This window comes from Eulemur rufifrons, chromosome 7 (genome assembly GCF_041146395.1).
Source record: "Eulemur rufifrons isolate Redbay chromosome 7, OSU_ERuf_1, whole genome shotgun sequence".
Lineage (NCBI taxonomy): Eukaryota > Metazoa > Chordata > Mammalia > Primates > Lemuridae > Eulemur > Eulemur rufifrons.
This window is the reverse complement of record NC_090989.1, coordinates 47104157-47131282: the sequence shown is the minus strand read 5'-3', so window position 1 is coordinate 47131282 and position 27126 is coordinate 47104157. Positions and strand designations below refer to the sequence as shown.

General features: G+C 39.1%; 1 protein-coding gene across 1 annotated transcript in view; it reads left to right on the top strand.

Moving 5' to 3' along the window:
• The window catches only part of IMPG2 (interphotoreceptor matrix proteoglycan 2), an 85158-nt gene extending 58909 nt beyond the window's left edge, over positions 1-26249 (top strand). The window contains exons 10-18 of the mRNA XM_069471961.1: positions 5060-5304; positions 8319-8401; positions 16049-16352; positions 17400-18661; positions 19284-19503; positions 22397-22607; positions 23900-24082; positions 25475-25691; positions 26166-26249. Of these exons, the coding sequence (XP_069328062.1) occupies positions 5060-5304; positions 8319-8401; positions 16049-16352; positions 17400-18661; positions 19284-19503; positions 22397-22607; positions 23900-24082; positions 25475-25691; positions 26166-26249 (2809 nt within the window). The remainder of the gene's footprint in view (positions 1-5059; positions 5305-8318; positions 8402-16048; positions 16353-17399; positions 18662-19283; positions 19504-22396; positions 22608-23899; positions 24083-25474; positions 25692-26165) is intronic.
• The last annotated feature ends 877 nt before the right edge of the window (positions 26250-27126 follow it).

The following is a 27126-nucleotide window of genomic DNA, read 5'->3' as shown; positions in this document are numbered from 1 at the left end:
CAACAAACTAGGCATAGAAGGAACATACCTCAAAATAACAAAATCTATATATTACAAATCCACAGCCAACATCATACTGAATGAGGAAAAGTTGAAAGCGTAGCCCCTTAGAACTGGGACAAGAGAAGGGTACCTGCCCACTGTCATCACTTCTATTCAACATAATTCCAGAAGTCCTAGCCAGAGCAGTAAGGTAAGAGAATGAAAGAAAGGGCATCCAAATCAGGAAAGAGGAGGCCAGATTATCCCTGTTTGCTGACATATGGTCTTGTATCTAGAATACCCTAAGGACTCCACCAAAAGACTGCTAGAATTGATAAATAAATTCAGCAAAGTCTCAGGTTACAAAACCATTGTACACAAATCATTAGCATTTCTATATACTAATAACAGTTAAGCTGAGAGTCAAGTCAATAACACAATACTATTTATAATAGCTGCAAAGAAAATGAAATACCTAGGAATATACTTAATCAAGGAAGTGAAAGATCTCTGCAAGGAGAACTACAAAACACTGATGAAAGAATCATAGATGACTCAAGCAAATGGTAAAACATCCCATGCTCATGGATTGGAAGAATCAACATTGTTAAAATGTCCATACTGCCCAAAGTGATTTACAGGTTCAGTGCAATTCCCATCAAAATACCAAGGTCATTTTTCACAGATGTATAAAAAATAATACTAAACTTTATGTGGAACCAAAAAGGAGCCCAAATAACCAAAGCAATCTTAAGCAAAAATAATAAATCTGGAGACATCACATTACCTGACTTCAAATTATACTACAAGCCTATAATAGCTAAAAATGCATGGTACTGGTATAAAGGTAGAGACAAGACCAATGGAACAGAATAGAGAACCCAGAAATAACACTGTGCAGCTATGGCCAGCTGATTTTTGACAAAGCAGACTAAAACATACGCTGGGGAAAAGACACCCTATTCAATAAATGGTGCTGGGAAAATTGGATAGCCTCATGCAAAGGAATGAAACAGGATCCCTATCTCTTGCCATATACAAAAATTAACTCAAGGTGGATTAATGTTGGCAGATGAAGATATAAAATATTTCAGGAGTTTTGCAGGACTTTGCCTTGAAGGAATATGTGAATGTGTTAGTTCAGAGATCAAAAGCTGCCTCACCTCAGGAAGGCATCTCACCGATCAGGAGTGTTTACATGGCGATGCCCATCTCAGACCTGAAGGCTTGCGCCTGATGCTTCTGTAAGACAAGGGTCCATATGGGGCCACAAGTTGAGAACTGATCAAAGAATGCCCACCCAGCAGTCCCCTGCAGCTAGAGACAGTTAGCCTCAAGGACAGTTTCTGCTTCACTCCTGACCACTTGTCTCAATCAACAAGAAACTAGATAAAGAAATATATGGCGTCTATATTTCTGTGTAGCCTTTCTGCTAATTGATAATTTTATCTTAGGACTTAGAAGTTTATCTTAGAAAAATTTTGTAACCATTTGCTCACGTAGATAGAGTTAATTGAGGGATCTCTAGAAGCATTTGGGGAGACTTAAAACCTAAATGAACTATCTGTTATTATGTAAATGTGTAACCACTGGCAACTAATTGCTGCACCAATAAATAATGATGCAGGACTTCACTCAGGGCCTCACAGCTCACAGGAATCCTGGAGGACCCCTGACTTCCCATCTTTTTAAACTATACTTTGTCTCTTGTCTCAGTTATTTCTCTATTCTCTATTATTTCTCTATTTCTTTCTTTCTTTTTTTTTTTTTTTTTTGAGACAGAGTCTCACTCTGTTGCCCAGGCTAGAGTGAGTGCCGTGGCGTCAGCCTAGCTCACAGCAACCTCAGACTCCTGAGCTCAAGCGATCCTCCTGTCTCAGCCTCCCGAGTAGCTGGGACTACAGGCATGCACCACCATGCCCGGCTAATTTTTTCTCTATATATTTTTAGCTGTCCATATAGTTTCTTTCTATTTTTTTAGTAGAGATGGGGTCTTGCTCTTGCTCAGGCTGGTCTCGAACTCCTGAGCTCAAACGATCCACCCACCTCGGCCTCCCAGAGTGCTAGGATTACAGGCGTGAACCACTGCGCCCGGCCTATTTCTCTATTTCTATTGTTTCCAAATCTCTTGTGATGATCCTGCCAGGGACCTGTTTTTGCTGGGAGCATAGCTAACTCCCAGCAGAATAAAGACCTGAATGTAAGGCCTGAAACCGTAAAAATTCTGGAAGAAACCACAGGAAAAAGTCTTTTAGACATCAGCCTAGGCAAAGAATTTATGACTAAGACCCCCAAAACAAACACAGCAGTAGCAAAAATAAATAAATGGGACTTGTTAAATTAAAAAGTTCTGCACAGCAAAAGAAATAATCAACAGAGTAAATAGATGACTTACAGAATGGGAGAAAATATTCACAAATTATACATCTGACAAAGGGCTAATATCCAGAATTCACAAAGAACTCAAACAAATCAGCAAGAAAAAACCAAATAACTCCATTAAAAAGTGGGCAAAAGTAAAAAACAGAGTTTTTTCCAAAGGAAGATATACAAATGACCAATAGACATATGAAAAGATGTTCAACATCACCAATCATCAGGGAAATGCAAATTAGAACCACCATGAGATACCAACTTGCTATGTCAGAATGGATATTACTAAAAAGTCAAAAAACAATAAATGCTGATGTGGGTGCAGAGAGAAAGGAATGCTTATACACTGTTGGTGGGACTGTAAATTATTAATAGTACAGTCTCTAAGGAAAACAGTGTAGAGATTCCTCAAAGAGCTAAAAGTAGAGCTACCATCTGATCCAGCAATCCCATTACTGGGTATGTACCAAAAGGAAAAGAAGTCATTTTATCAAAAAGACACATGCACTCAAATATTTACTGCAGCACAATTCATAATCACAAAGATCTGGAATCAACCTAAGTGCCCATTAATTGATGAGCAGATAAAGAAAATGTGATATGTGTGTGTGTATGTATGTGTGTGTGCACGCACACCATGGAATACTACTCAGCCATAAAATGAATGAAATAATGTCATTTGCAGCAACTTGAATAGAACTGGAGAACATCATCCTAAGTGAAGTATCTCAGGAATGGAAAAACAAACACCATATATTCTCACTAATAAGAGGGAGCTAAATGATGGGTGTACCTGTTCATAAAATGGTGTAAAGGACATTGAAGACTTAGGAGGGGGAGGCTATGAAGGGATGAGGAATAAAAACTTATCTATTAGGTACAACGTATACTATTCTGGTAATGGGCACACTAAAAGCCCTGACTTCAGCACTATACAATTCATCCATGTAACAGCAGTTTTACCCCCTAATATTTTGAAATAGAAATTATTTAAAAAAAAAAAAAAAATAAAGCTCAAGGAGAGACTGAGACAGACACTTTAAACAAAATCTTTTTACAGAACAACAAAGGCTATAATCACAGAATATGTAAGAACATGTAAGTTCAGAGAAAGAAGCCCTGAATTTATTTTTATTAATTTATTTTTATGCTTTGATTTTTGAGTCGTTTTGCTGCTACAGAATGTCTGAAGGTTGCAAATTGCTTTCATTGAATGTCTGTCTTAAGTGGTTTATCTCTGGGAAGGTAGTGTTCTCCTTTCCTCTGGAGGGATCTTGGCATGGCTTGCTCTGGGTACTGCCTACCATGGCTGTGCCCAGAGACTGGCTGGAAGTCAGAGTGGAGAATGGTGTAGAGCTGTCCTCATAATGACTTTTTCTAGTAACAGTTTAATTAAACCTACTGAGACTGTAGCATGGTAGTTCAGAATGTAGATGATAGAGTCAGATTTGTGTTTAAATCCTGACTCTACCACATTTATGTTATGAAATTTAAAGTCTTTTAATTACTATAAAGTTTTGTTTCCTCAACAGTATTTTGAAGATAATAAAACCTTTTTCATATTGTTATGAAAATTAAATGAGAGTATGTAAAATGCCTGTCACATTATAAGCACTTACAAAATGTTAGCTTTTTGTTGTTAGAGAAATCTGAGTTAGAGTCTAGAGGACTGTTTCCATTTGCTTTAAAATTTTATATTCTGATGTCATTTGATCTTCAAATGACTATTTAAGAAAATGTCAAATAACACATCAACTCCTACTTATTTATTTTTCTTTCTATCTTTTATTCCAAGAAGTCTTCTCTTTATTTGCTTATGAAAAGGTGTATGGTGAAAAAGCCTAATTCCCAGACAGTTGTTAGCACTTGTTAAGATTTTACATAATTCGTTAATGAGGAAGTCAGCCAGAAAAAAAAAAAAAATGAAAGCTAGTTTTTTAGAGGATTTGAAAAACGGAAATTTACATGGTTAATTGGGAAAAGATTACAAAGTTAGATACAAAATTGGTTAATGCCCTGGAGGGTTGTAAAATCATAAACTTTAGAGTTCTCTTTCCTACCAGTCCAAGAAAAAAAATCACATCATAATAGTTTTTCACAATTTAGTCTTAAACTTTATAGAATTGTAAATTGTCTGGGCTATCAAACAAAAGTATGTCTCCTGAAAGAACTGTTATATTAGAAAATACTCTGGTATGAAATTTTAGAAGAAAATAATGAATCATCAATTTGCTTTATTTCCAAGTTTTCATAATTTTCCTTCCATCATAAATAACGATGTTTTAGTTTATAATTCATCCAACAACAATAAAGTGATAGAGGATTTTCCATTGTTGGGAGGAGTTAGAAAGGCTTTTTTTTTTTTTTTAAATTGGAGGGAGAAATGTTAATAGGGAAAGAAGGAAGCAGGGTGATAGTGAAGGGAGGAGTTGGCTTTGAAGAAGGAAAGAAGGGGTGAGAATGTGGGGGTTGCCTCTGTGGCCTCTTGGAAGTTTTTCCCTGTTCTCAGAGCTGTGACCCTCCACTCTTCAGAAAGGACAAGGGGATGGCAAAGGGTTGCCCAGAGTCTGAAAAGAATGGTGATATTAATAGAATCCTTGCTTTTTGAGACTCCCCTTCTAAGTCTGGTGTGTGTTCTCCATGGTTTCAGTGCTCCTTGTGCTTCCTGTGCTGGACCTAATCTATTCTCTCTTTTCATCCATAGTGGTATTGATGTTCACTATGCTGTTACTTTCAACGGCCAGGCCATCAGCAATACGACCTGGGACCTAATTAGCCTTCACTCCAACAAGGTAGAAAACCACGGCCTTGTGGAATTGGATGATAAACCCACTGCTGTTTATACAATTAGTAACTTCAGAGATTATATTGCCGAGACACTGCACCAGAATTTTTTGCTGGGGAACACCTCTTTGAATCCGGATCCTGACTCCCTTCAGCTTATCAGTGGTGAGTTTCATACCCATCATGAATTCCTTGTATAGTTTTAGTTTCTTTTCCAATATGCTCTGGTGAAAACTAATTTCCCTAAATATATGTGGTTCTGAGCATTCTCTAGGCTGTATGAGACAAGAACCATTCTGATATGAATAGAGCTCTAGCCTTGCAGCTATTTTGGAAGGATTAATCAGGGGCTCTCTGGAATATCTGTAGACAGAGTGAGAAAGTGGAGAACAGCATGACAGAAATAGTTTAGAGAAATGGGACCAAAGTGTAAGAAAAAGGAAAGTAGTACCTGAAAGTATGAATTGAAACAGGCTATAATGCTGCCCGGGCAACCAAGACATGAACTCTCTCCAAGGTAAGTCAGCTGGTAAAGGCTTGAAAGTCAGAGATCAGAAGAGGAGCAGGAAAGATAACAGAAGATGGAGGTCAGAGAACTGATAATGGGTGCTGGGCAGAATCCCAGAGAATCCAATACTGACTTTCAATTCAGATAGCAGTGGAGATCCAGTTATGATCTATAATGAACAGGTAGATCCAGGATCATCACAAAGAGAGTATCTACCCTGGATTTGGAGGCTAATGGGTGGCCTAGTCAACCTGGGACTAAAGCTTGCTAAGAATCTGGCTACCAGTGTGCAACATCTTAACTTATCAGGGGCACAGTGTCCTGTTACCTCACTTGCTACTTCGTATTTGCTTCTCCATGATTTCTTCCACATTGGTAGCTGAGCTATTACAATGTGCAGTGGAGTATACTCTACCAAAATGACAGCGTGGGAGAACTACCAGCTGCTAAAGAGGAAATTCTTCATGTAAGAGGCAGTACTGACAAAGATGCATTTTTATAGCCTCTCCATCTCCCACACATTTTTAAGAGAAAAGAGCCTCTGTCCTTTCAGGCAGCCATCACCTAGACCTTGTTTGCGTAAATAAATAAACAAACAAAAAGACACTTGAGAAGCCAGAGGGGATTTACAGAGGAAGAACAGAAAATTATTAATGGAAGAGAATGGAATAGATTTGAAAGATGAGGTAGAGAAGTACTTTGGGAATCAAGATTTTTTTGTATTGGGGTTTGGAGTAAAAATTTTTAGAGAGAGAAAAAGGTAAGTCTTGTCTTTCCAGGCAGTTGTGTGTGTGTATGTGTGTGAGAGAGAGAGAGAGAAAGGAAGAAAGAGAAAAATTTCAATAAAATTTTACTGTGTGTGACATAATCCCTTATTCCCCAAATAGGGGTTTTTGTTTGTTTGTTTTTTGAGAGGCTGGACTAAAACTTTAAATTGCTTTTCAACTATTTTGGTTGCTGGACTCATGTTTCTTTAATGTGACATTCTGCTGAGAAAGGGCCACAAATTGGCCTGAACTTTATGTGAGTTACATAGGACTTTAAGATGGAGAAGCTCTCTCTCCAGTGGATGATAGTGATACAAAGCTGTCTGCTCTGAAACACTGGGGAGTCTTTGTATTTTGGAGCAAGGCAGGTACCCTGGGCTCACTTCCTCTTATGCTCCCTTTTCCATTGTTGAATCTTGTTGGAATACGTGGGCTAGATAAAATAGTGAACAGAGAAACTTCTTATAATCTCAAACTGCAGAAGTCCTTTTGGTGAGGCTAATAGAGACTAACTAGGTGCTAACCATAGGGACAGCATATGGGCAGAAGGGTCTAGGAATCCGGATATTGGGATCAAATAGAGAAAAGATATAGTTAAGAGGTCATGATGTAAGGGAGATTGGAACTGAAATTGAGCAGAAGGTGCAAACACCAAGGTCAGTAACCAGAGTAGTGGGAGAATGGCATGAGGATCACGGTATATGATAGGCAACGTGTGGTTGTTTAGGAAACTACATCCACAAGCATCACTGCTGGATCTTCCTTTAATGTGGAGACTGGGCAAGGAGCTGTCTCCTAAAAGGTGTCCTAAAAAAGAGGCCAACAACTCTCTTAGAATTTGTAAGGAAGTTCAACAAAAGCTTTAAAATGTCCAGTACCAACTAATTCAGGTGCCGTCGCCTTTCATTTGATGTGAGTTTCAATTACTCAGAATTTTTCCCCTAAAATCCTTTTCTGTTGTCATGCCAACTTCATAGTTCTGAAAGGCTGCAGCTTTCTAGGTAACTGGATTATCATCTCAAAATATACGATCATCCTTGATCTCGTGGAGCTTATTTTCCATAGAAAAGATAATTGTATACACAGTTGAAAAGAGTTTTGGAAAATATTAAACCAAATAGGGTTTTTGACTTGTGCTTGACCCCACTCTGTCAGGTTAGTGGGAACAGTTGAATAAAGAGAGTCTGCTTCTAGTTTTGGTTGCATACAGCAGACCACCCTCCTGGAAATCCCTTCCTTTTAGCTTTCATCAATTCCCTCTCCCCTCCAGGCAAAATCAATTGATTCTTTGTCTGTGTTCTCATATATCATATACGTGCCCCTCACATCATTTTATAATTTATAATTTGTGCTTATCTCTCTGACATAGGCAACACTCCCAGAAGAGAAACTTGGCTTTATTGCCTCAACTTTGGTAAAGTCTATGGTAAATAGCAAGGATTCAGTAAATCTTTGCCGAATTAAATTATATAATCTACTCTCTTTATTGGTCTTTAATATGGTTATAGCAATAAAGCTTTTTGGTGTCCTTGCCTGTTTTTCAAACATGCCTTCTGCCAAGAAAGAAATTATTTTTCATGCTTTTCTATCATTCTTAGCATCCACCAAATGAATTGAAATGTCAGTACAACTTTTTTACTTAAAAAAAAAAATCAATTTAAAAATAACTGTCGTAGGAATCTTGAAAAGAGTAAAAACTGACTTGAGAAGGGAAAGGAAATAATATAGGAGTGTCCTAAATGTAATTCAGATGGATTGTGTTAATATAAATAAAATAATATCTGAATAAAGTAGCAAACATTTTCTAAGCAAATCTGCCCCATCTGTTCTGCCTAAATCTAAACTCACTTCAAATACAACAGTGTCTCAACTAAAAATGTTCTTTAATATTGTTCTTTTCTCAGTGAGAGGAGTTTTGCTTCCCCAAGCTGAAGAAGTTTGGAACACCCAAAGCTCAAGTCTTCAGGCAACGCCATCATCTATTCTGGTACGTTTCTATGTTTTATGCCTAGAACCAGGCCCTCAAGCTTCTCTCCTTTGTACCTTCACCTGCTTACTTTGGCATCATGAATTTCCCAAGCTTTTCCCATTTCAAATATTCTCTTGCATCATCCCTGGAACATTACTCATAGTTGTCAGCTCATAGGTACCAAGTGTTGGTTCAGAAAATGTAAGCCTTCCGCAGTGGTTAAGTCTACATTGCCAAACTCCACACATGGTAGAAAACTTATTTATGGTTCCTACTTGTTTGGTGATAATTAAGCTATTAAATGCCCACTGAGTTGTTTTCTAAGAGTTACCCAGAAATAGTTTTTATAGCCAAGACTAGAAATTGATATATATAGGTACAGAGTATGGATTTTTGTGTCAAAGATTATAGTGGGGAAAAAAAAGTTTAGACTCCAAGGCATAGAGTACTGTGTGTATGGAAGGGAGAGAAGGAAGAGTGAAAATATTGGCTAGCTGACACATGACAGGGACTCTAAATCAGGCCTCCTTCTAACCTGGACTGAAAACTTTTCCATTTGTGCAGAAACAGTGTGAAATAAACTTTGCTTTTGGTTTTTACCACTCAGCTCCATCAGCAACTCCCTTCCCTTCCCCATTTCCACTTGCCACTGCACTTACAGGGAGGCATCGGGTAGAAAAGGAAATGGCTTTCTCAAGTGCTGTTAAAACAACAATGACAACTACAATTACAACACTGCTAGAGACTCACCCATCTACAATGAGTACAGAAATCTGTAATTGTCGCATAGACACAGTAGGGGGACTTCCTTCTCATCTACATTGCCCCCTTTCTCTACCCTCTTAAGACTTCTTTTGTGTTTCAGGTCAGCTGTTTGAAATACTTGTTTCTTAGCTTTAATCCAGCAATGGAAATTTATAAAGCCTGCTCCCAATTCATTTAATCATTAATCTCTAGCCATTTCTTCTATTCAATTATGGAGCAATTATAGAGCAAGTTTTGCAGTGTGGAATCACTGGAAATAATCTTTTCACTGAGTTACATGTTGTAGAAAAAAGATTGGGGGGATTGACATCAGAGAGTACATTCATTTGGTGTGTATTTATTCATTCTATTCAAGTGTATTTATTTTGTGCTTTTCATGTGCCAAGTGCTGGGGAAACTAAGATGAATAAGGTGTGGCCCTGCCTACAAGAAGTTTCCAGTCTGGCGGTAGTAGACAGATTTCTAAACAAATAAGGTGATGCAGATGCTGTCCTAGAAGTCCATCCAGGGTGCAGTGGCAGGCAGTGGTGATGGCACCACCAGTCTCCACTTCTCCTTATCACATTCAGCCTGGGGCTTCTCTAACCACAGGAGGAGCTTTTGATGATATTTTAGAATCACAGTGTCAAGACAGGAATTCCTACATAAATAGAGGTTGCAAACTGGAGACCAGCTAGATCTAGCTCCAGATAGGCACTCTGAGGCCAGATTTTTAAAAGTGAGCCAATATTTAAAAACTAGGAGATTCTTAGTAAAAATGAAGATTGCTAGATTCTTTTGAAAACCAGGACGATCCGATACCATTAAGTTCACATTTCTTTGTGGCAGAAAGTGGCTACAGCATGGCTGTGGCTGCCCCGTTAACGATGGCAAGCACTGACTGGGCTCATTTGTTCATTTATGTTGCAGTGGTTCCATTTGCATTTAAGCCAACTCCTTGTTTTTGAATAGCGGTAACTTTAAGGCATTAATAATTTAAGGAGACATTGGAATGTTAGTAGGTGATAGTAAGACATGAAAAAAGGAATGATTTATTATAAATATCTGGTTATTCCTTTCTTTTTATTTCCTACCCTTCCTCGTATTAACCCACCTTCTATTCTTTTCTTACTTTTCCATTAGCAAGATTTTGCTCTATTATAGAAGTAAAGTTTAGTTTTGTTTGCTTTTTTACTAGATCTGATTTTTAAAAATTGTTTTAGAGGTAGGAATGTTGGATTATTGCATTTGACACCTTTCTGGCATCCTGACCTGGAAAATCACGTGTTGCAGAATGTGCTTTCTGTAGCACTAACAAGCTTTTCAGTTGGCATTAACAGAAATGAAACTGGCCAATATGATATTAAACTTGTCAATATACTACATTGAACTAAAAGAATTCATGAGTTGAATTTGTTACTATGGGAACATCTATTGATATAAAAATAAATGAAGTGCTATTCCTGGCATGTAAGTGTCCACCTTTCAAAATGTATGAGAAAGCTTCATTGCTATGCCATGTTTTAGGGGGTACTTATTTGGAATGGATGGTCTTTTTTATTTGAAAAGTCAAATTGTTTACTTTCACATTTTATGTTGCCTATTTGTGACTTGACTTTTATTAAAGATTATCTACATTGTTCTACTTCTAATTTTTATGAAATGAAAGGCATTTAGTTTATAGATAAATTGAAATAATATATTTTGCTTGAGGACTTCTTCTTCCTTGAGGATTAAGCTGCTTTCCTAATGTCAGGTCATAGGCTCTGTCTGATAAAACTCAATTTCTTAAGCATGGATTAGAGGGCTCAAGCCATTTTACTTGGAATTTAAAGGAAAAGCACATTTGGAATTTGTAAGAAGGTAAATATGCCTGATTCAGCTGGAAGCATGGGTAGCTTTAACACATCTCTTGAAGTAGCATTAGATAATTAAGAGAGAAAAAAAGTGAATTTCCTGGTATGGAAACTACTTTTTTTAAAAAATAGAATAGTAGTAATTATGTCATTTTGGTTTTCTGAGGCTAAATGAACTAATATATGTCGTGTTTAAAACAGTTCTGGCATACTGTAACTACTTTTTTGAAAAACAGAACTTGGTATTGAGCAAATGGCCTTCTTATTTTCCCTTGAATATGTATATGGTTTTAGACACTAGAAAAAGAAAGGAGAAAGAAGGAACCTTTCTTTCTATACAAACAGCCTTCATATTCCATAGAGCAGACATTCAAATGTTAGGAAGTGGCCTCCCTCCCTCTCTCCTCTCTGCGTTTACCTGGACCTTGTAGATCTGTGGAATATGCTAACCCAAAGGAGCATGGACTGCCAAGTCTGTTGGCTCCAGTTCCTCCTCTGGGAATCCTTTCACCATCTGGGAGTATGTACTTACAGAGACTTCTGCATGAATCACTGTTATAGTGGGAAAAGTACTGGTACTGAGAAATCTAGGGACTCTGATTCTGGTTCTGATTTTCTCTCTATTTTTTTGTGAGCTTGGACATTTCACTTCTATGAATCTCAGCTGCTTATCTTTAATAGACATCGTTGGACTACATGATTCTTAAGAGTCCTTCCAAGTTCTAAAATTTGATACTTTCATTATGTTCACATACATGTACATGCTTAGCCCCCCTTCCCAACATAAGATTTTTATAAGGCTGGGCACGGTGGCTCACGCTCGTAATCCTAGCACTCTGGGAGCCTGAGGCAGAAGGATTGCTTGGGCTCAGGAGTTCAAGACCAGCCTGAGCAAGAGTGAGACCCCATCTCTACTAAAAGTAGAAAAATTAGCTAGGCGTTATGGCACGTTCTTGTAGTCCCAGCTACTTGGGAGGCTGAGGAAGGAGGATTGGTTGAGCCCATGAGTTTGAGGTTGCAATGAGCTAGGATGACGCCACTGTACTCTACCCAGGGTGACAGAGTGAGACTCTGTCTCAAAAAAAAAAAAAAAAAAAGATTTTTATAAACCAAAGGATGGCCTTGTAAACCATATGAGCCTTTGGCAAGACAAAAGCTGGTATTTTTACTTAATTTTTTTTCCTTTCATTTTCTAGACTTCAATTTATTGTCTTCTATTTATCTGGACTTGAACTCTTGCTCTCTCCATCTGGTCCATTCTTGAGGACCAAGAATAACTTAGATCCTCTAGGCCTGCAGTCCCCAAACCCCAGGCCACGGACTGGTACTGATCCATGGCCTGTTAGGAACTGGGATGCACAGCAAGCGGTGAGTGGTGGGCAGGTGAGCTCAGCTTCATCTGTATGTACAGCTGCTCCCCATCACTAACATCACTGCAAAAGCTCCGCCTCCTGTCAGATCAGCAGCAGCATTAGAGTCTCACAGGAGCGCGACCTCTACTGTACACTGTGCATGCGATAGATCTAGGTTGTGTGCTCCTTATGAGAATCTAATGCCTGATGATCTGAGGTGGAGCTGAGGCAGTGATGCTAGCCTGGGGAGTGGCTGCAAATACAGATTATCATTACCAGAGAGGTTTGACTGCACACTAAATGTAATGTGCTTGAATCATCTTGAAACCATCCCCCGTCATCCTGTCCTGGTCCATGGAAAAATTGTCTTCCATGAAACCATTCCCTGGTGCCAAAAAGGTTGAGGACCACTGCTTTAGGCAGAAAGATGAGGCAGCTTTGTGTGTATTGGTGCTAAGTTGTATAGGATCACCCTGCACACAGGACAGAAATCCCAAGTCACCTCCACTGTGTAGAGTAATGTGAGGTTAAATACTGCTGCTGATTGAATGCTCTTAAAGCTTATTAGAAAATTGCTGGAAATCATCCAACTGATTAGATCATTTTAGGGGGGCCTGACTCATGAACCAAGTCTTAGTATCCTCAGGTTCACTTCTGATGGCGGATTCCTCAAGAGGGAATTTCTTATCTTGAAACCTTTATCTTCCTTTGTAGCTCATTTGCAGTTGTATGTAGTCATTTGAGGATGGCCTTCAACTTCCTCTTTCTTTATATATGTCTTGCCTTTTCTCTCATACATTTCACTTCAACAGACTCAGGTTATTAGACTCCAGCCTAATGCCCAAATTGCCCAGATGTGTCTCGCTTGTATTGCTTTTTTTTTTTAAATCAAAACTACGTTGCCAAAATATTTACTAATATTACTTCATGCACTTTTAATCATCTTCTCTTTCCTTTCCAAATTTTAAATTTCTAATTATATTTAAGCAGAATGATATCATTTTTGGTTCATGTTATTTTAATTGAGTTTCATTGCTTATTTGCTGGCCATTTATATTTCATTATGAATTATCTAATCACTTTTTAACAGAAATGATTCAAATGTTTATGAATTTTTAAATGCACTGCACTACAAAATGGTGATGAATTTGTGTAATATGGCACATCCCAGGGTCTCAAAAGTAGCAGAATTACCTAGACGGATTTACTAACAGAGGTGTAGATAGGGTTAAGGAAGCTAAAAAGGGACGTTGAGTTATGCAGAGACTAACAACAGTGGGGAGCCATTACCATCGGTTGGATTACAGGACAAGGGGAGGAAATGCTGTTCCCTGAGCCCAGCGAGAGCCAGAGCTGTAATTGTGGAGGGACACGGCTCCTGCTGGAGACACAATATTGAGGCTTGGAGGAAGCAGGGAAGAAATACCTGACCTCTCGCTCCTCCTGTCCTTTGACTTGTGCTTCCCATTGTCCAAACTAAGACAGAAGACAGCTAGCAAGGATGCAGGTATGATGCTGTTTTTAGGGGCCAGCCTCCCAGGGCAGAAAGCAAGAAGGGAAGGATCTGGGGGTGGTAGCCCCCGAGAATACAGAATAACCAGCATGGTGGCCTGCTTAAAATAGGACCTGATTAGGGCCGGGCGCAGTGGTCACGCCTGTAATCCTAGCACTCTGGGAGGCCGAGGCGGGTGGATCGCTTGAGGCGAGGAGTTCAAGACCAGCCTGAGCAAGAGCGAGACCTCGTCTCTACTAAAAACAGAAAGAAATTGTATGGCCAACTAAAAATCTATATAGAAAAAATTAGCCGGGCATGGTGGCACATGCCTGTAGTCCCAGCTACTCGGGAGGCTGAGGCAGGAGGATCGCTTGAGCCCAGGAGTTTGAGGTTGCTGTGAGCTAGGCTGACGCCACGGCACTCACTCTAGCCCAGGCAACAAAGCAACACTCTGTCTCAAAAAAAAAAAAAAAAAAAAAAAAATAGGACCTGGTTAAGACAGTATGGACAAGGCAGGAAGTGATGGTATAACTGAGTTTCACAAAAGCAAATAAGTTTACTTGACAGAGTGCTTTTAGATTAAAAATAGTGGATGAACCTGAGGGTATCTCTGCATGTAGCCAATGACCTTCTTTGTTATCTCTCCTGTGCATTAGTCACTAGGAGAAAGGATACATTAGGACATGCCTGGTGATTTCTTGCCTCAGAGTCCCTCCCCTGTGCTTGAGAGAGTGTGCTGTTCAAAGCTTCCTCACGCAGACCTCTGATGGAGAGACAAGGGGAGGTGTGTAGACAAAGGATAACAGACTAATTAGGCCATGTGTTGGGTTGACTTCCTCCATAGGCCAGTAGGTTCTGTTTTATTTCATGGCCATAGATTGAACTCTAGTTAGCCACCCTAAAATTAAGCTTTTGTTCAAAAAGCATCTTAGGCTTGAGAGTGTATATCAGTGCCAATTCACTCCCAACTGACAGTAATCTCCTGGAAGAGTAGGTAGGCAGTTAGATTCACAGTTTCTTATTAGTTTTCACTTTGTTCTCTTCCATGAATTCTAGTCTTTGAATAGGTTTATAAAAGTGAGGAATTTCTTAAAGGTTCCAGTTGATAAGAAATGTAACTATTCAGCAATTGAAGAAGTATATTAGAAACCCAGGCTGGCATAGTATCCCCAGAACATGATCAAGCTGTTTCTTGTACTGAGGAGCTTTTAAAAGTAGCAATATGTAGGTCTTACTCACAGACCAATTAAGTTAGAATCCCTGGGTGTGGGCCCTGGGAATTGGTGTTTTTAAAAAGCTTCCATGTGATTCTAATACCTATTTATGGTGGAGAATGATTGTTCTTTTTAATTTTCCTTCTTTAGTTTTCATACACCCCCAAAATATTTTATGAGTTCCTTCTGTGTACATGGCACTTCTTGTTCTTTGTTATTCATAGCCCAGCATGGATTAAAGTATATAAAGTTCTGCCAATGCCATGGCCATTTTACCTATTAGCATCATCATTAAACTTTTTTTTTTTAACATATACAGTTCTTCATAAGATTAATTACCATGTTCAAGATTGTGTTTCTGTCTACTTTTCTATTCCTGAAGCTAAATTTCAAGATAATATTAGTACTACATTAGTAAAAAGTCACTAGAAAGAAAAAATAGTTTATATTTTGTATGTGTGATGCCATTTCACAAGTGTTGCTATTCATTTGATGTGGTGACATTTCTGATCAAAATGGAGGACCTTAATTAATTAAATATCTTTTGGAATGATGAATAAAATTGCTAATTGTTCTTTCCTGCTGTGGGCAATGTCCTTAGGTCTTTGCCAACAAATTACAGATATTAGTAACTTCTATGTATTTAAAGTCATTTAAGCTACAAAGATGGAAATGAACCATTTAAAGCAAGAAAAACAATATTTTCTCCCACAAATTCACTTTGTTCGGGGTCTTTTAAATATGTTATCTCATCTCTCCTGACTTTACAGGTGAGTTTTGAGAGTTCACATAGCTTTTCTCTACATTTTCCAATAGTAAGTGGCTCAGTTGGGATTTGACTACAGATCTGTTGGCTTCTAAAGCCCATGTTACCCCTACCCCCATATTACATTGCTCCCTTGTCCCTACAAAATCTAGGAATATAGATAGTGAAGGGGTATTTGAAATAATTTTCCATGTGTTTCTTTTATCTATGATATGATTTAGCCTTTTTTTCCCCCCAGGATAATACCCTTCAAGCTGCATGGCCCTCAGCAGATGAATCCACCACCAGCAGTGTTTCACCACTTGATTTCAGCTCTGGTCCTCCCTCAACCACTGGCAGGGAACTTTGGTCAGAAAGTCCTTTGGGTGATTTAGTGTCTACACGCAAATTAGCCTTTCCCTCGAAGATGGGCCTCAGCTCTCCCCCAGAGGTTTTAGAGGTTAGCAGCTTGACTCTTCATTCTGTCACCCCAGCAGTGCTTCAGACTGGCTTGCCTGTGGCTTCTGAGGAAAGGACTTCTGGATCTCACTTATTAGAAGATGGTGAGGAGCTAATCACTTTTCATATTTTTTTATTATATCAGGTGACAAGGATTTTTTTGGCGGAGTGGGGAGAGGAGAAGGGGGAAGGGGAGTGTGACAAGGGTTTTGAAGACAGGAAGAGACTATGGTTATGAGAAAAACATGGTAGCATTTATTAGGGAGAAAATGTGTTGGGAAACTTGTGTGAGAGAGGAAACAATCAGATTTAATTGATTAGAATGGGGAATCCAAATAGGTAAGTAATAGGAAATAAACTTGGGGAGCTGGGGTGGGAATCAATTAATAGATATTTTGAAGGTGATATTGTAGAATATATGATTTAGTTAAATTACTACTACTAGTATTAAAGAACCACTTTACTTACTTGAATTTGGGAGTAGTAAACAAACAGCATCAAAGAAGATTATTCCTGTAGCTTGTAATAGGATTAATTGTGGGGACCAAGTCTAAAGATTTTAGCTTGTAGTAGTATTGAGGAGAGAGCCTGAACTAGGGCAGCCACAGCAGAGGTAAAGAAGTGAAAATGAAATAGATGATCTTCTAGATGTTGTAGAGGAAAGGAAAAATCAATGTAACTTAGGGATCGAGTATACGTTTGAAAGATGAAGATGAACAAAGATATAAATAGTTCAGGATTTTGAACATCGTGTAAATCTGAAGGATGATGGGTCATAAACATTACAGAGAAATTGGGAATTCATAGAGAAACACAATTTTGGTGGAATTTTGTCCTTAAAATACCACTGGATTTAGTCTTTGTTGTCAATATGGTTATCAGCAGTTCCTTATTGTCCTGGAACAGAAAAAACCAAGTGTTTGAAGATTATTTTAATAATCATCCTCAAGAAGGAAGGTATTTTCATGGGTGACCATATCACAAACACATTATCGTATCTTCTTATTGTTTGTTAGATATGGCAAAGTAAAAGTCAGCAACTATGCCTGCTAACTTAAAGGGAAAAAAACAGGGAAATAGTTTTTTTTAGGAGAGCTAGAAATATATTTTGGCAACTCTGTAGATTAATTAATAAAAAATCTTATTTTTAGGATTAGCCAATGTTGAAGACTCAGAAGATTTTCTTCCTATCCATCCATTGCCTTCAATTTCATTCACTCAACCGGTGCCAAAAGAAACAGGACCATCCATGGAAGACTCTGGTGTGTCCTTAACATCCTCACCATATCTGACCTCCTCTGTCACATTAGATCTTCCTGCTGAGGAAATGACTGTACCTTCTGGCCTGGATTCCTTGACCTCCAAAGTCAAAGACCAATTAGAAGTGAGCCCTTTGCTGCCAGACACATCCATGGAAACAGACTTCACATTTGAGAGTGGTTTAGGTTCAGGGTCTAGGCAAAAGGCAGATGTGATTACTTGGCCATGGAGTGAGACTTCATTAGAGAAGAGCACTGAACTTTTTTCCAGATCATGGCCTGAAGATGAGGATTCACTTTTGCCAGCTGAAGGTGAAGATGAGAAACTAGTTATAGTTGACAAAATGGATGCCACAGATGATAGATCCACAGACTTTACAAAGGAAGAGCCTCTTGGTGGACCTACTGTATCCATCTTTGTAGAGACTGCAGCTCAGTCTGCATCTCTAACTCTCCCCAAACACATATCAGAGGTACCTGACATTGATGATTACTCAGTTACTGAAGCCCCTCTTCTACTGGCACCTATAGCAATCTCTGCTTCTACTGATAAGCCTGATCAAGTAGGCACCTTCCTAAAGGAGGATATGGAACAAACTACAGAGTCATTTCACCAAGAATGGCTTGACAGCAAGGTTTCAGTGGTGAAGCCAGATATGCAACCTTTGTGGACTGTATTGCCAGAATCAGATATAGTTTGGGCAAGAACTTCTTCCCTAGGGAAATTGTCCAGAGACGCATTGGCAAGTACACCACAGAGTACTGACAGACTCTGGTTGAAAGCTTCCATGATGCAGTCCACTAAATTGCCTCCAACCACAAGCTCCACCCTGCTAGAGGATGAAGTAATTTTGGGCGTACAGGATATTTCATTAGAACTGGACCGGGTAGGCACAGATTACTATCAGCCTGAGCTAATCCAAGAACAAAATGGCAAGGTTGGTAGTTATGTGGAAATGTCTACAAAAGCTCACCCCACAGAGATGGCTAGTGTGGCTTGGCCAACAAAAGGAGATGACTTGAGTTATACCCAGACTGCAGGAGCTTTGGTAGTTTTCTTTAGCCTCCGAGTGACTAACATGATGTTTTCAGAAGATCTGTTTAATAAAAACTCTTTGGAGTATAAAGCCCTGGAGCAAAGATTCTTAGAATTGGTAAGCACAAAACGTGAAATGTGGGTGTTAGTGAATAATCATGTATGAACCACTCCTCCTCCCCACCCCCAACACCAAGGAACGTGTGATCTGCTGTGGACATTCATTTCCTATCATCCACAAGTAGTGTCAAGGCCTGGGGTTGGTAGGAAAACTGTAAGACAGATGGACACAAGAAATGGAAAACCCAAAAGTGGCATGAGGGTGATGTGACAGGCTACATGGAAGATTATATTCCATGAATTATGGGACTGAAAAAAGTTTGAAATTTCTTTTCACATTTTATTATGAGACCAGTGTTTTGTGGGTACCTATGATGCCTTCACTGTCGTGATCCTTTTAGTGAAACAGGGAGAATAAACTCTCTGGGTGTCTAAAACTGTTTATGAGTTCCATGGGGTTCTTAAATTCACTATGAAAATCTCATGACGTTCCTAATTTATACTCTCAAATCATTCCTAATTTATACTTTTGTTAATTAACAGTTTAAATGTAAATAGAATATAATTAGGAAAAAGTGAGGGAGGGGCTCATTCTTGTTTTTTGTTTTGTTTTGTTTTGGTATATATTGAACAAAATGCAAAGCCCTGTCAATAACCTTACCACTTTTCATGTATTGTAGCTGGTTCCCTACCTCCAGTCAAATCTCACAGGGTTCCAGAACTTAGAGATCCTCAACTTCAGAAATGGCAGTATTGTGGTGAACAGCCGAATGAAGTTTGCCAATTCTATCCCTCCTAACGTCAATAATGCTGTGTACATGATTCTGGAAGACTTCTGCACCACTGCCTACCAAACCATGAACTTGGCTATTGATAAATACTCCCTTGATGTGGAATCAGGTAATGACATTACCTGTCAGGGTTGTTTCTTAGTGGAATCCAGTGATAATTCTTATGTATTTTCTTCCTCATTGAATCAAGGGGAATCCAATAGTTTTAGGAAAAAAAGAGTACTATGTTGGACAAATTTTCCACATTTTGATAATTAGTAAGACATTTCTTCCAAGGACATCAATATTATTCTCTTTTCAAACTGTTGTCCATATATGTTAACTTTATTATCTTACCTCCCATTCTCGTTTCTACCCACCCTATCTGGCTTTCTCTCTTACTTATCCACAGGATCTTTTCTTGCTACATCTTCATGTTGCCAAGTCCAAAAGATCTAGACTATCTGCCTTTCTATATTATTTTTCTAAGTATTCATATCCATTCCCCTTGTTTTAAGTCTTATATAAATGTCAGTAACTCTACTCTCCACATTTTTATATGCAGATCAAACTTCTCTTCTGAGCTCCAGAATCAGTATGTAACTACTTACTTGACAATCTCCACCTAGATGTATTCTATGATATATCAAAACTTAAAATATCTAGGAAAGAGCTCCTGTTTTCTATATCTCCCTGCCCTCCAGCTAAATCTGCACCTTCTCTCAGCTTCTCCATCTCCATAATTGAAAGCTTTATGTACTCAGCCACTTAAGCCAGAAAACTGAGAAGTCATCCCTGATACCTCAGTTCCCATCATCTCCAACTTTTAGTCACTCACCAAACTTAAATTGATTCTTAATTCTGAATATATCTCAAATCCATGCTCTTCTGCTTATCTCCGTGGCCACTACTCTATCCAAATCACCACTATCTCTCATGTGGACCCGTTTCCCCGCATCCTCCCTTGCTCCTCCTCCCATCCATTCTCCAGACAGCAGCCATGATACTCTTTCTAAAACATCAGTCAGATGGTTTCACTTTGCTGCTTGAAACACTCCAAGGGCTTCCTGGTTCAATAGCCCCAAATCCTAGTTCCTATCTTCTTCTTCAATATCATCCAATGAAACTAACTTCTCTACTCAACATGTTCTAGTCAAACTAACTTGTTTTTTATTATTCAGATATACCAAGTTTTTCTTGCCTTAAAGCCTTTGCACATACTGTCTCGTTTGCCTGAAGCTCTTTTCCCTCTTGGCTGACTCCTACTTATCTTTGATGTCTCAGTCCAAATGTCCCTTCCTGGAGACTTTCACTGTCTCATCCATAATCCAGATTGAGTCTTTCCTGTTACTTTCTTATAACATCATGTTCTTTTCCCCTATAGAGTGTATCACCATTGTAATCATGTTAATTTGTGTGCATAGTTGCTTAATGGCTATTTTTCCCAGATGAGCTTTTCACAAGGCCTGAGAGTATGTCTGTTTTATTAACCACTTTCTAGCCAGAATTTAACACAGTGCCTTGAAACTACTCAAAAATTCTGTGAATGAATGACATGAACCATTACTTTTATTTGAAAGACTTAGATGCAGGGAATACTGTCGGAACCTGAAATTTTGTTCTTTACCTTCCACATACCAGAAGACAGTGATTTCAAGTAGGCATAAGGTGGAATATCTGGGTTCGTATTTCTTCAGTGCCTTTTACCTCAAACTGTTATAAAAGCCCTATTCTTTAACTGGGAAAGAAACAAGCATTCTTTCCTTTGAAATTCTTGAAGGACTGTTATTCATTCAAAGTGAGGAAAATGATTTAGCTAATCCCCCAATTATCCAATCTCTTGCCTCTTGAGTTTTCTAAGGCTGTTTGCACATTCTTTGCCATGTGGTGTAGTGGAAGAAACAATTAATTATAATTTGGAAGGCCTGATTTTTTTGTCTCTGCTCTGCCATTTATCATTTATGTGACCCTAGATGAGCTATTTTATTTCTAAGTCTTAGTCCCTCATATATTAAATGGGAATAATGTTGCCTGGCCTATGTATTTCAAGGGGTTATTGTAAGGATTAAACAAATAACATATATAAAATGTTTGACTAGCTATACAATTGCAAACAGTTATGATTTATAAAACTTTTGCAAAAGTCAGTCCACTTCTTTTTAAAGAGAATTACAACAAATAAGTGCATTTACTTCAATTTTGTACTTTTTTATATGGGTGAGTCTATGGATCATTTCCACCTATTTCCTCTGTTTTCAGTGTCTGTGTCACCATTTGCCATTTGGCATTCATAGGTTGCCACTCAGCAGTGAGGAACATGTGGGACCATGGTAGGATGGAAAGCCCATCCATGTCAATGTCTTAGACCATTTTTCACTGGTTATTGTCCTAATTAATTTTTAAAAATAGTCATTTTCTCTCACTCCGTCAATGAAAATTGAAGTTAATGAAGCCAAAATATTATTGGGAATGGCCTGAGGAGTTACAGGGCTGATGTATTTTCCTAACATTGGCTTCTGCAAATCTTCACTGTTCCTAGGCTGATCTTACTGGGCTATAACCATCCCTGAGGCTCCTACCAGTTCTTCTCTGGGCTCTGTCTCCCCATCCCATGTTCTCAGTATTGTGCGGGGCATGTAGCAGTAAATGCAGAGTGGTGGTCAACTATGGCAGGTTAGGGTAGGCAGTACGTGAAAACTGTGTTTAATTTAAATCTACAATTACACAGCATGCATGGATTTTAAAGCTTTTACATACTCCCTAGATAAAACATGTTAAGGCTTACTAAGGTGTTAGGGTTTTATGATTTCGCTCTCGGTTTCAGAGAAATTTGACAAAAGCTTATCAATCTAGGATGAATCAGAAACTTTTTGCGGTATTGATGGTGATGGTGTACTTTACTGGTTCAGGAAGGGGGTTGTCTCAAGGTACTTTTGGGAAGAGCTTTAGTAAGGGGCTTTGTGTACCCCAATTTCTGTGTTTTCCTTTCTTTGTATTATTCTTTGGTTTGTTTGATGTTTTAGGTGATGAAGCCAACCCTTGCAAGTTTCAGGCCTGCAATGAATTTTCCGAGTGCCTGGTCAACCCCTGGAGTGGAGAAGCAAAGTGCAGATGCTACCCTGGGTACCTGAGTGTGGAAGACCTGCCCTGTCAGAGTCTCTGTGACCTACAGCCTGACTTCTGCTTGAACGATGGGAAGTGTGACATTATGCCTGGACATGGGGCCATTTGTAGGTATGCTGTAGTTGGGGATTTTGGCTATATAGGCTATACATACTTCTGGAATCTGAAGAAAAGGGGTCTACACATGTAATTTTAGGATAATTATTTTAATATTTATTACAGAAATTATATCTAGGCAATAGATGGGTGCCATCTAATTCTCATGTAAAGACCAAGTCATTTAATAGGCTTGGGTTTTGCCCATTTCAATTATATTATTATGTTATTTTATGCATTAGGGAGCTGTAAAACAAAATCTAAATATGTCCTACTGAGAGTACTTAACAGTGGTTGGAGAGCTTTGTGTTACAGTTTTTAGTAGTGATTATAAGGCAACTGGTGTTTAAATGAAGTTTAGGCATAACATCAACACCTTCCCCTATATCTGAATGTGAAATCAAAGGAATTTTATTGTTCTACTTGGATTATATTCTTAATGGCTTTGGGCTCTTCTTAGTCCTACTGAGTATTCATTCAAAAATAAAGAAAAGCAAGTATTTGAAGTTTTCAAAGTGGTGACAAAAATATTTTTCTTTCAGTCCATCTGACATCCATTTTTCAAAGGTAGAACCAATGAGAATGCTGCAGATAAACAGACTCAGTTACCCGAACATCCTTCTCTGCTGTTCTGCTTAAACACAGGCTACCAAATCGGCCTCCGAACCACACACAACCAAAGCTGCCTGGTTGTAAGAGGAGAGAATGCTGAGCACAAGCAGGAGAAACATAAATATGTAGAGTCAAAATGGGCAAATGTTGGCATAGATGCCAAAAATAGAGGAAACAGGTGGAAATGAGCCCGACTTTTCCATGTGAAAAAGTATAAAGTTTAGCTAGATCACTAAGGGTAAAAACAGTCCTTTAGTGTTCAGAGAAATTAGTATTATTTTGAAAAGTGGTGATTTCCTTGCTGCTCTGGGGATTGAAGGCATTTTCTTACAAGTCTGAGGCTTTAGGTTTGAGAGATCTCTTTAGTGTGGTGAAAGGTCATGAGGAGTCTGGAGGCCTGGGGTCTAGACCCAGCTCTGTAGCTAATTGTGTGACCTGATACCGGTCACTTTCCTGTCAATCTTTTATTCAGTCATTTACAAATAGTCACTGAGGACCTACTAGGTCTGTGCCAGGCATTATGCACAGCCTTAAACTGTGTGATCATTTAACCTATACATTCAACTCTTTAAGGAAGCTTCAGGTGGTCAGCATCTATTTCTCTACCTTTCCTCAGTCCCTCTGAAGGTTCCACTGTTAATTGTTACTTTGAGCAGAGCGATTCAGACTTTGGACTTGGTGACTGTTGGTTGCAGATGCAGAGTGGGTGAGAACTGGTGGTACCGAGGAGAGCACTGTGAGGAGTTTGTGTCCGAGCCCTTGGTCATAGGCATCACCATAGCCTCCGTGGTTGGACTTCTCCTCGTCTCTTCTGCTGTCATCTTCTTCCTCGTCAGAACTCTTCAAGCACAGAATGTCAGGAGAGAAGGAGAGAGGCCCCTCAGGTAAATGAGAAAAAGAACTCTCTGATGGAATAAAATGTTCTGTTTATTCCTTCATTTAGTACGTACCCTGTGCCGAATATCAGACAAGGAGCTGGGTGGAGGGGAGAGAGCTATAAAGTTGAATAAAAGCATGGTTCCTAATCTCAAAGGCTGTCAAACTGAAAAGAAACATAAATAGCACTATGAATAGGATCCTAAAGAGCCTAGATGAGGTATAAATTAGTTTTGCTTGGGGGAGAGAGTCTTAAAAGTTTTAATGATGGTTGTTGACATTTAGCTGCACCAAAGAGTAGACATTTGCTACTCTTGGGGTGGGACACTCTCTAGCTAGATCAATGAACATGAGCAAAGTCAGGCAAGCTTGAACCTCAGGGCACTGGAGGAAAGGCATTGTTGTGTGTGGCCAGAATGCCCGTTTCATGGTGGGGAGCATTTGAAGAAGGGTTGATGGAGATGAGATGGAAAAGGTGAGTTCCCCTTGTGTGAGGACCAGGTCTGTTACAGCTTGTTTTCCTTTGGCTCATACCAGTGGCAATTAGCCGGGTTTTAAATCTAGGTAAGAATCTGGCAAGAAATGAAATCTGGTTCTTTGTTAGTTAAGTGTGGCTTCACTGATGGGGGAGATAAAACCTGGTCCGTTTGCTAGACCGTTTGGGTGGTTATGTGATCGTGATCCCGGGTTGTACTTTGCTTCTGTGCTAGAGTCTACAAAGCTACTACTTCAGGTCTAGTTTACCTTCCCTCACCCTCCTACTTGCCTAAGGAGGCACCCCTCCTGGGTTTCCAGAGCACCCGGGACATACCTCCATCACTGTTCTTATACTTTTTATCAAGTCTGACTTTTCATTAGACTGTAATCTCATTCAGGGCAGGGATTACAACAAATTCTTTGTATCATCAGCATCTAGAACAGTCATAGAACATATAAGCAATGCTCAGTAAATATTTGTAGACTTGAATTTGAGGTCCAGTTCCCCCTAACCCCAATATTTACATTTTGATCAGATTCTTGGTTACACAGTGATTTTTGATATGTATAACTCTATGAATGATGGAGCTGCATTTGTTTAATGAAATACTATTGCTAGCAGACATAGCTCCCAACCAACATTTATTGAGTGCCAGGCACTGTGGGCAAATAAGGTGGATGAGACATGGGTCAGTTCCACAGGGCACTTGCCATGTAGTTGAGGAGATAATGGTAACACCTGATAAGTCATTTTTGATATTGATCTGGGTATTTTTCACAGTTACACCCTCCCCCTCAACCCCTATCACATATGTCCAGTTCACCTGTTTTCCTTCTCCAGTGGAAATCTTGTCCCAGGTAAATAGTCTTCCAAATAGTTGAGCATCCCAAGAAGAACCTGAATCAATCATATCTTTTTTTCATGGCTCCATCAGGCAGCCTGATAGCCTCTCATCTGTTGAGAATGCTGTGAAGTACAACCCCGTGTATGAAAGCCACGTGGCCGGACGTGAGCAGTATGAGGGACCCTATCCTCAGCAACCCTTCTACAGCGCTGCGGGCGGAGAGATGATTGGTGGCCTGAGCAGAGAAGAAATCAGACAGATGTATGAAAGCAGTGAGCTTTCCAAAGAGGTAGGAAACTTTGCATTTCTGCCCGTGCACTGCTGCTGCCACTGCTGGAGTGTGTGTGTGTGTGTGTGTGTGTGTGTGTAGGGGTATGTGTGTGTGTATGTATGTATATCCATGCAGGTACATGGACTTCAGGAAAGGGTGAAAAATATTTCATGGTTGGTTTTCACCTCATATCTCCCAATGTGATAAGCAGAAGGTATTTAGTTCTGAGCTGTATCTTATTTCCCACCCACTGGCTCTTCTTTCTATTATTAGCAGATACTCTGTATTCCTCTCTTTCTTTTTAAGAAGTATTTCTGAGTTAGAGCAATACATACGATATCCAGGACAGCATATGCAGAATCTTCTATTTCTCTGAAAGGGCATTTCTTTCTTATAGCTCTCCCCTGAATAGCCCAGAAAGTCACAATTCCTTATAAACCTGTTGAGATTTTTCTAATGCAACGTATATCCGCTTTTTCTTTTTTGTTTAAGGAAATTCAAGAGAGAATGAGAATTTTGGAACTGTATGCCAATGACCCTGAGTTTGCAGCTTTTGTGAGAGAACATCAAATGTAAGCATTTGAAAGAAACTCCCAACCCATGGTCTTCACAGTTTGCCTTAGTAGTGCAACCAGAGTGAGCACGTAATTCCTGTCCATGTGACAGGGTCTTGGTGCCACCCAGAATTTCTTGGACTCTTTAAAGTTTGTGCATGTCCACACAGATGATCTCATTTATTCCTTATAATGGCTTTATAAGTTGAGTGTTTCTTGTTTGAAGAAAGGAAGCCTTGGAAAGTTGAAGGGACTTACTTAAGATGACAATGATAGGAAGTGGCAGAGAAGATTTAAAATTAAGACACTATCTGTTTGGGGCTATGTCATATTTTCTTTCTTGTTAACATAAATCTCACTGGTGATCCAATACTATAAAATATTTTTCTTAAATGATTTCTATGAAAGGCATTTGAGTAGCCACAAATACTCACATGTTTTAACACATCCTTCCATTTCCATCTCTATAGGTACTTTTCAGTATGCTTTGAATCACACATCTCATTAAAGTGCATCTCTTGCCTCTATCAAGTTTATGTTAATTTCACTCTCTCTTCCCATTTGCTTTTCTCAGCATGCATTTTGGGCAAGTGTCTGTAATTTTTTTCTTTATTCCCCAAGATCCATAACCAGACTTAGGTTACGAAAATAAACTGTCTTTTAAAGAGACTGTCATGGACATTAGTTGAGTGGAGTGGATGGGATTACAATTTGGCATTGATATTAGTTCCTACTGCTGCCTTCACAGAGGCGCTTGCTCATAAATATGAGCCAGCCAGTCATTTTCTCCTGGCTTTTAGAAGAGAAAAACAAGAGCAATTCATGTGTGCTTGTAAAAGAAATTGACAAAGGGTCAGAATAATGCGCATGTTCCTGAGTGGAACCTCTGCCCCTTTGCT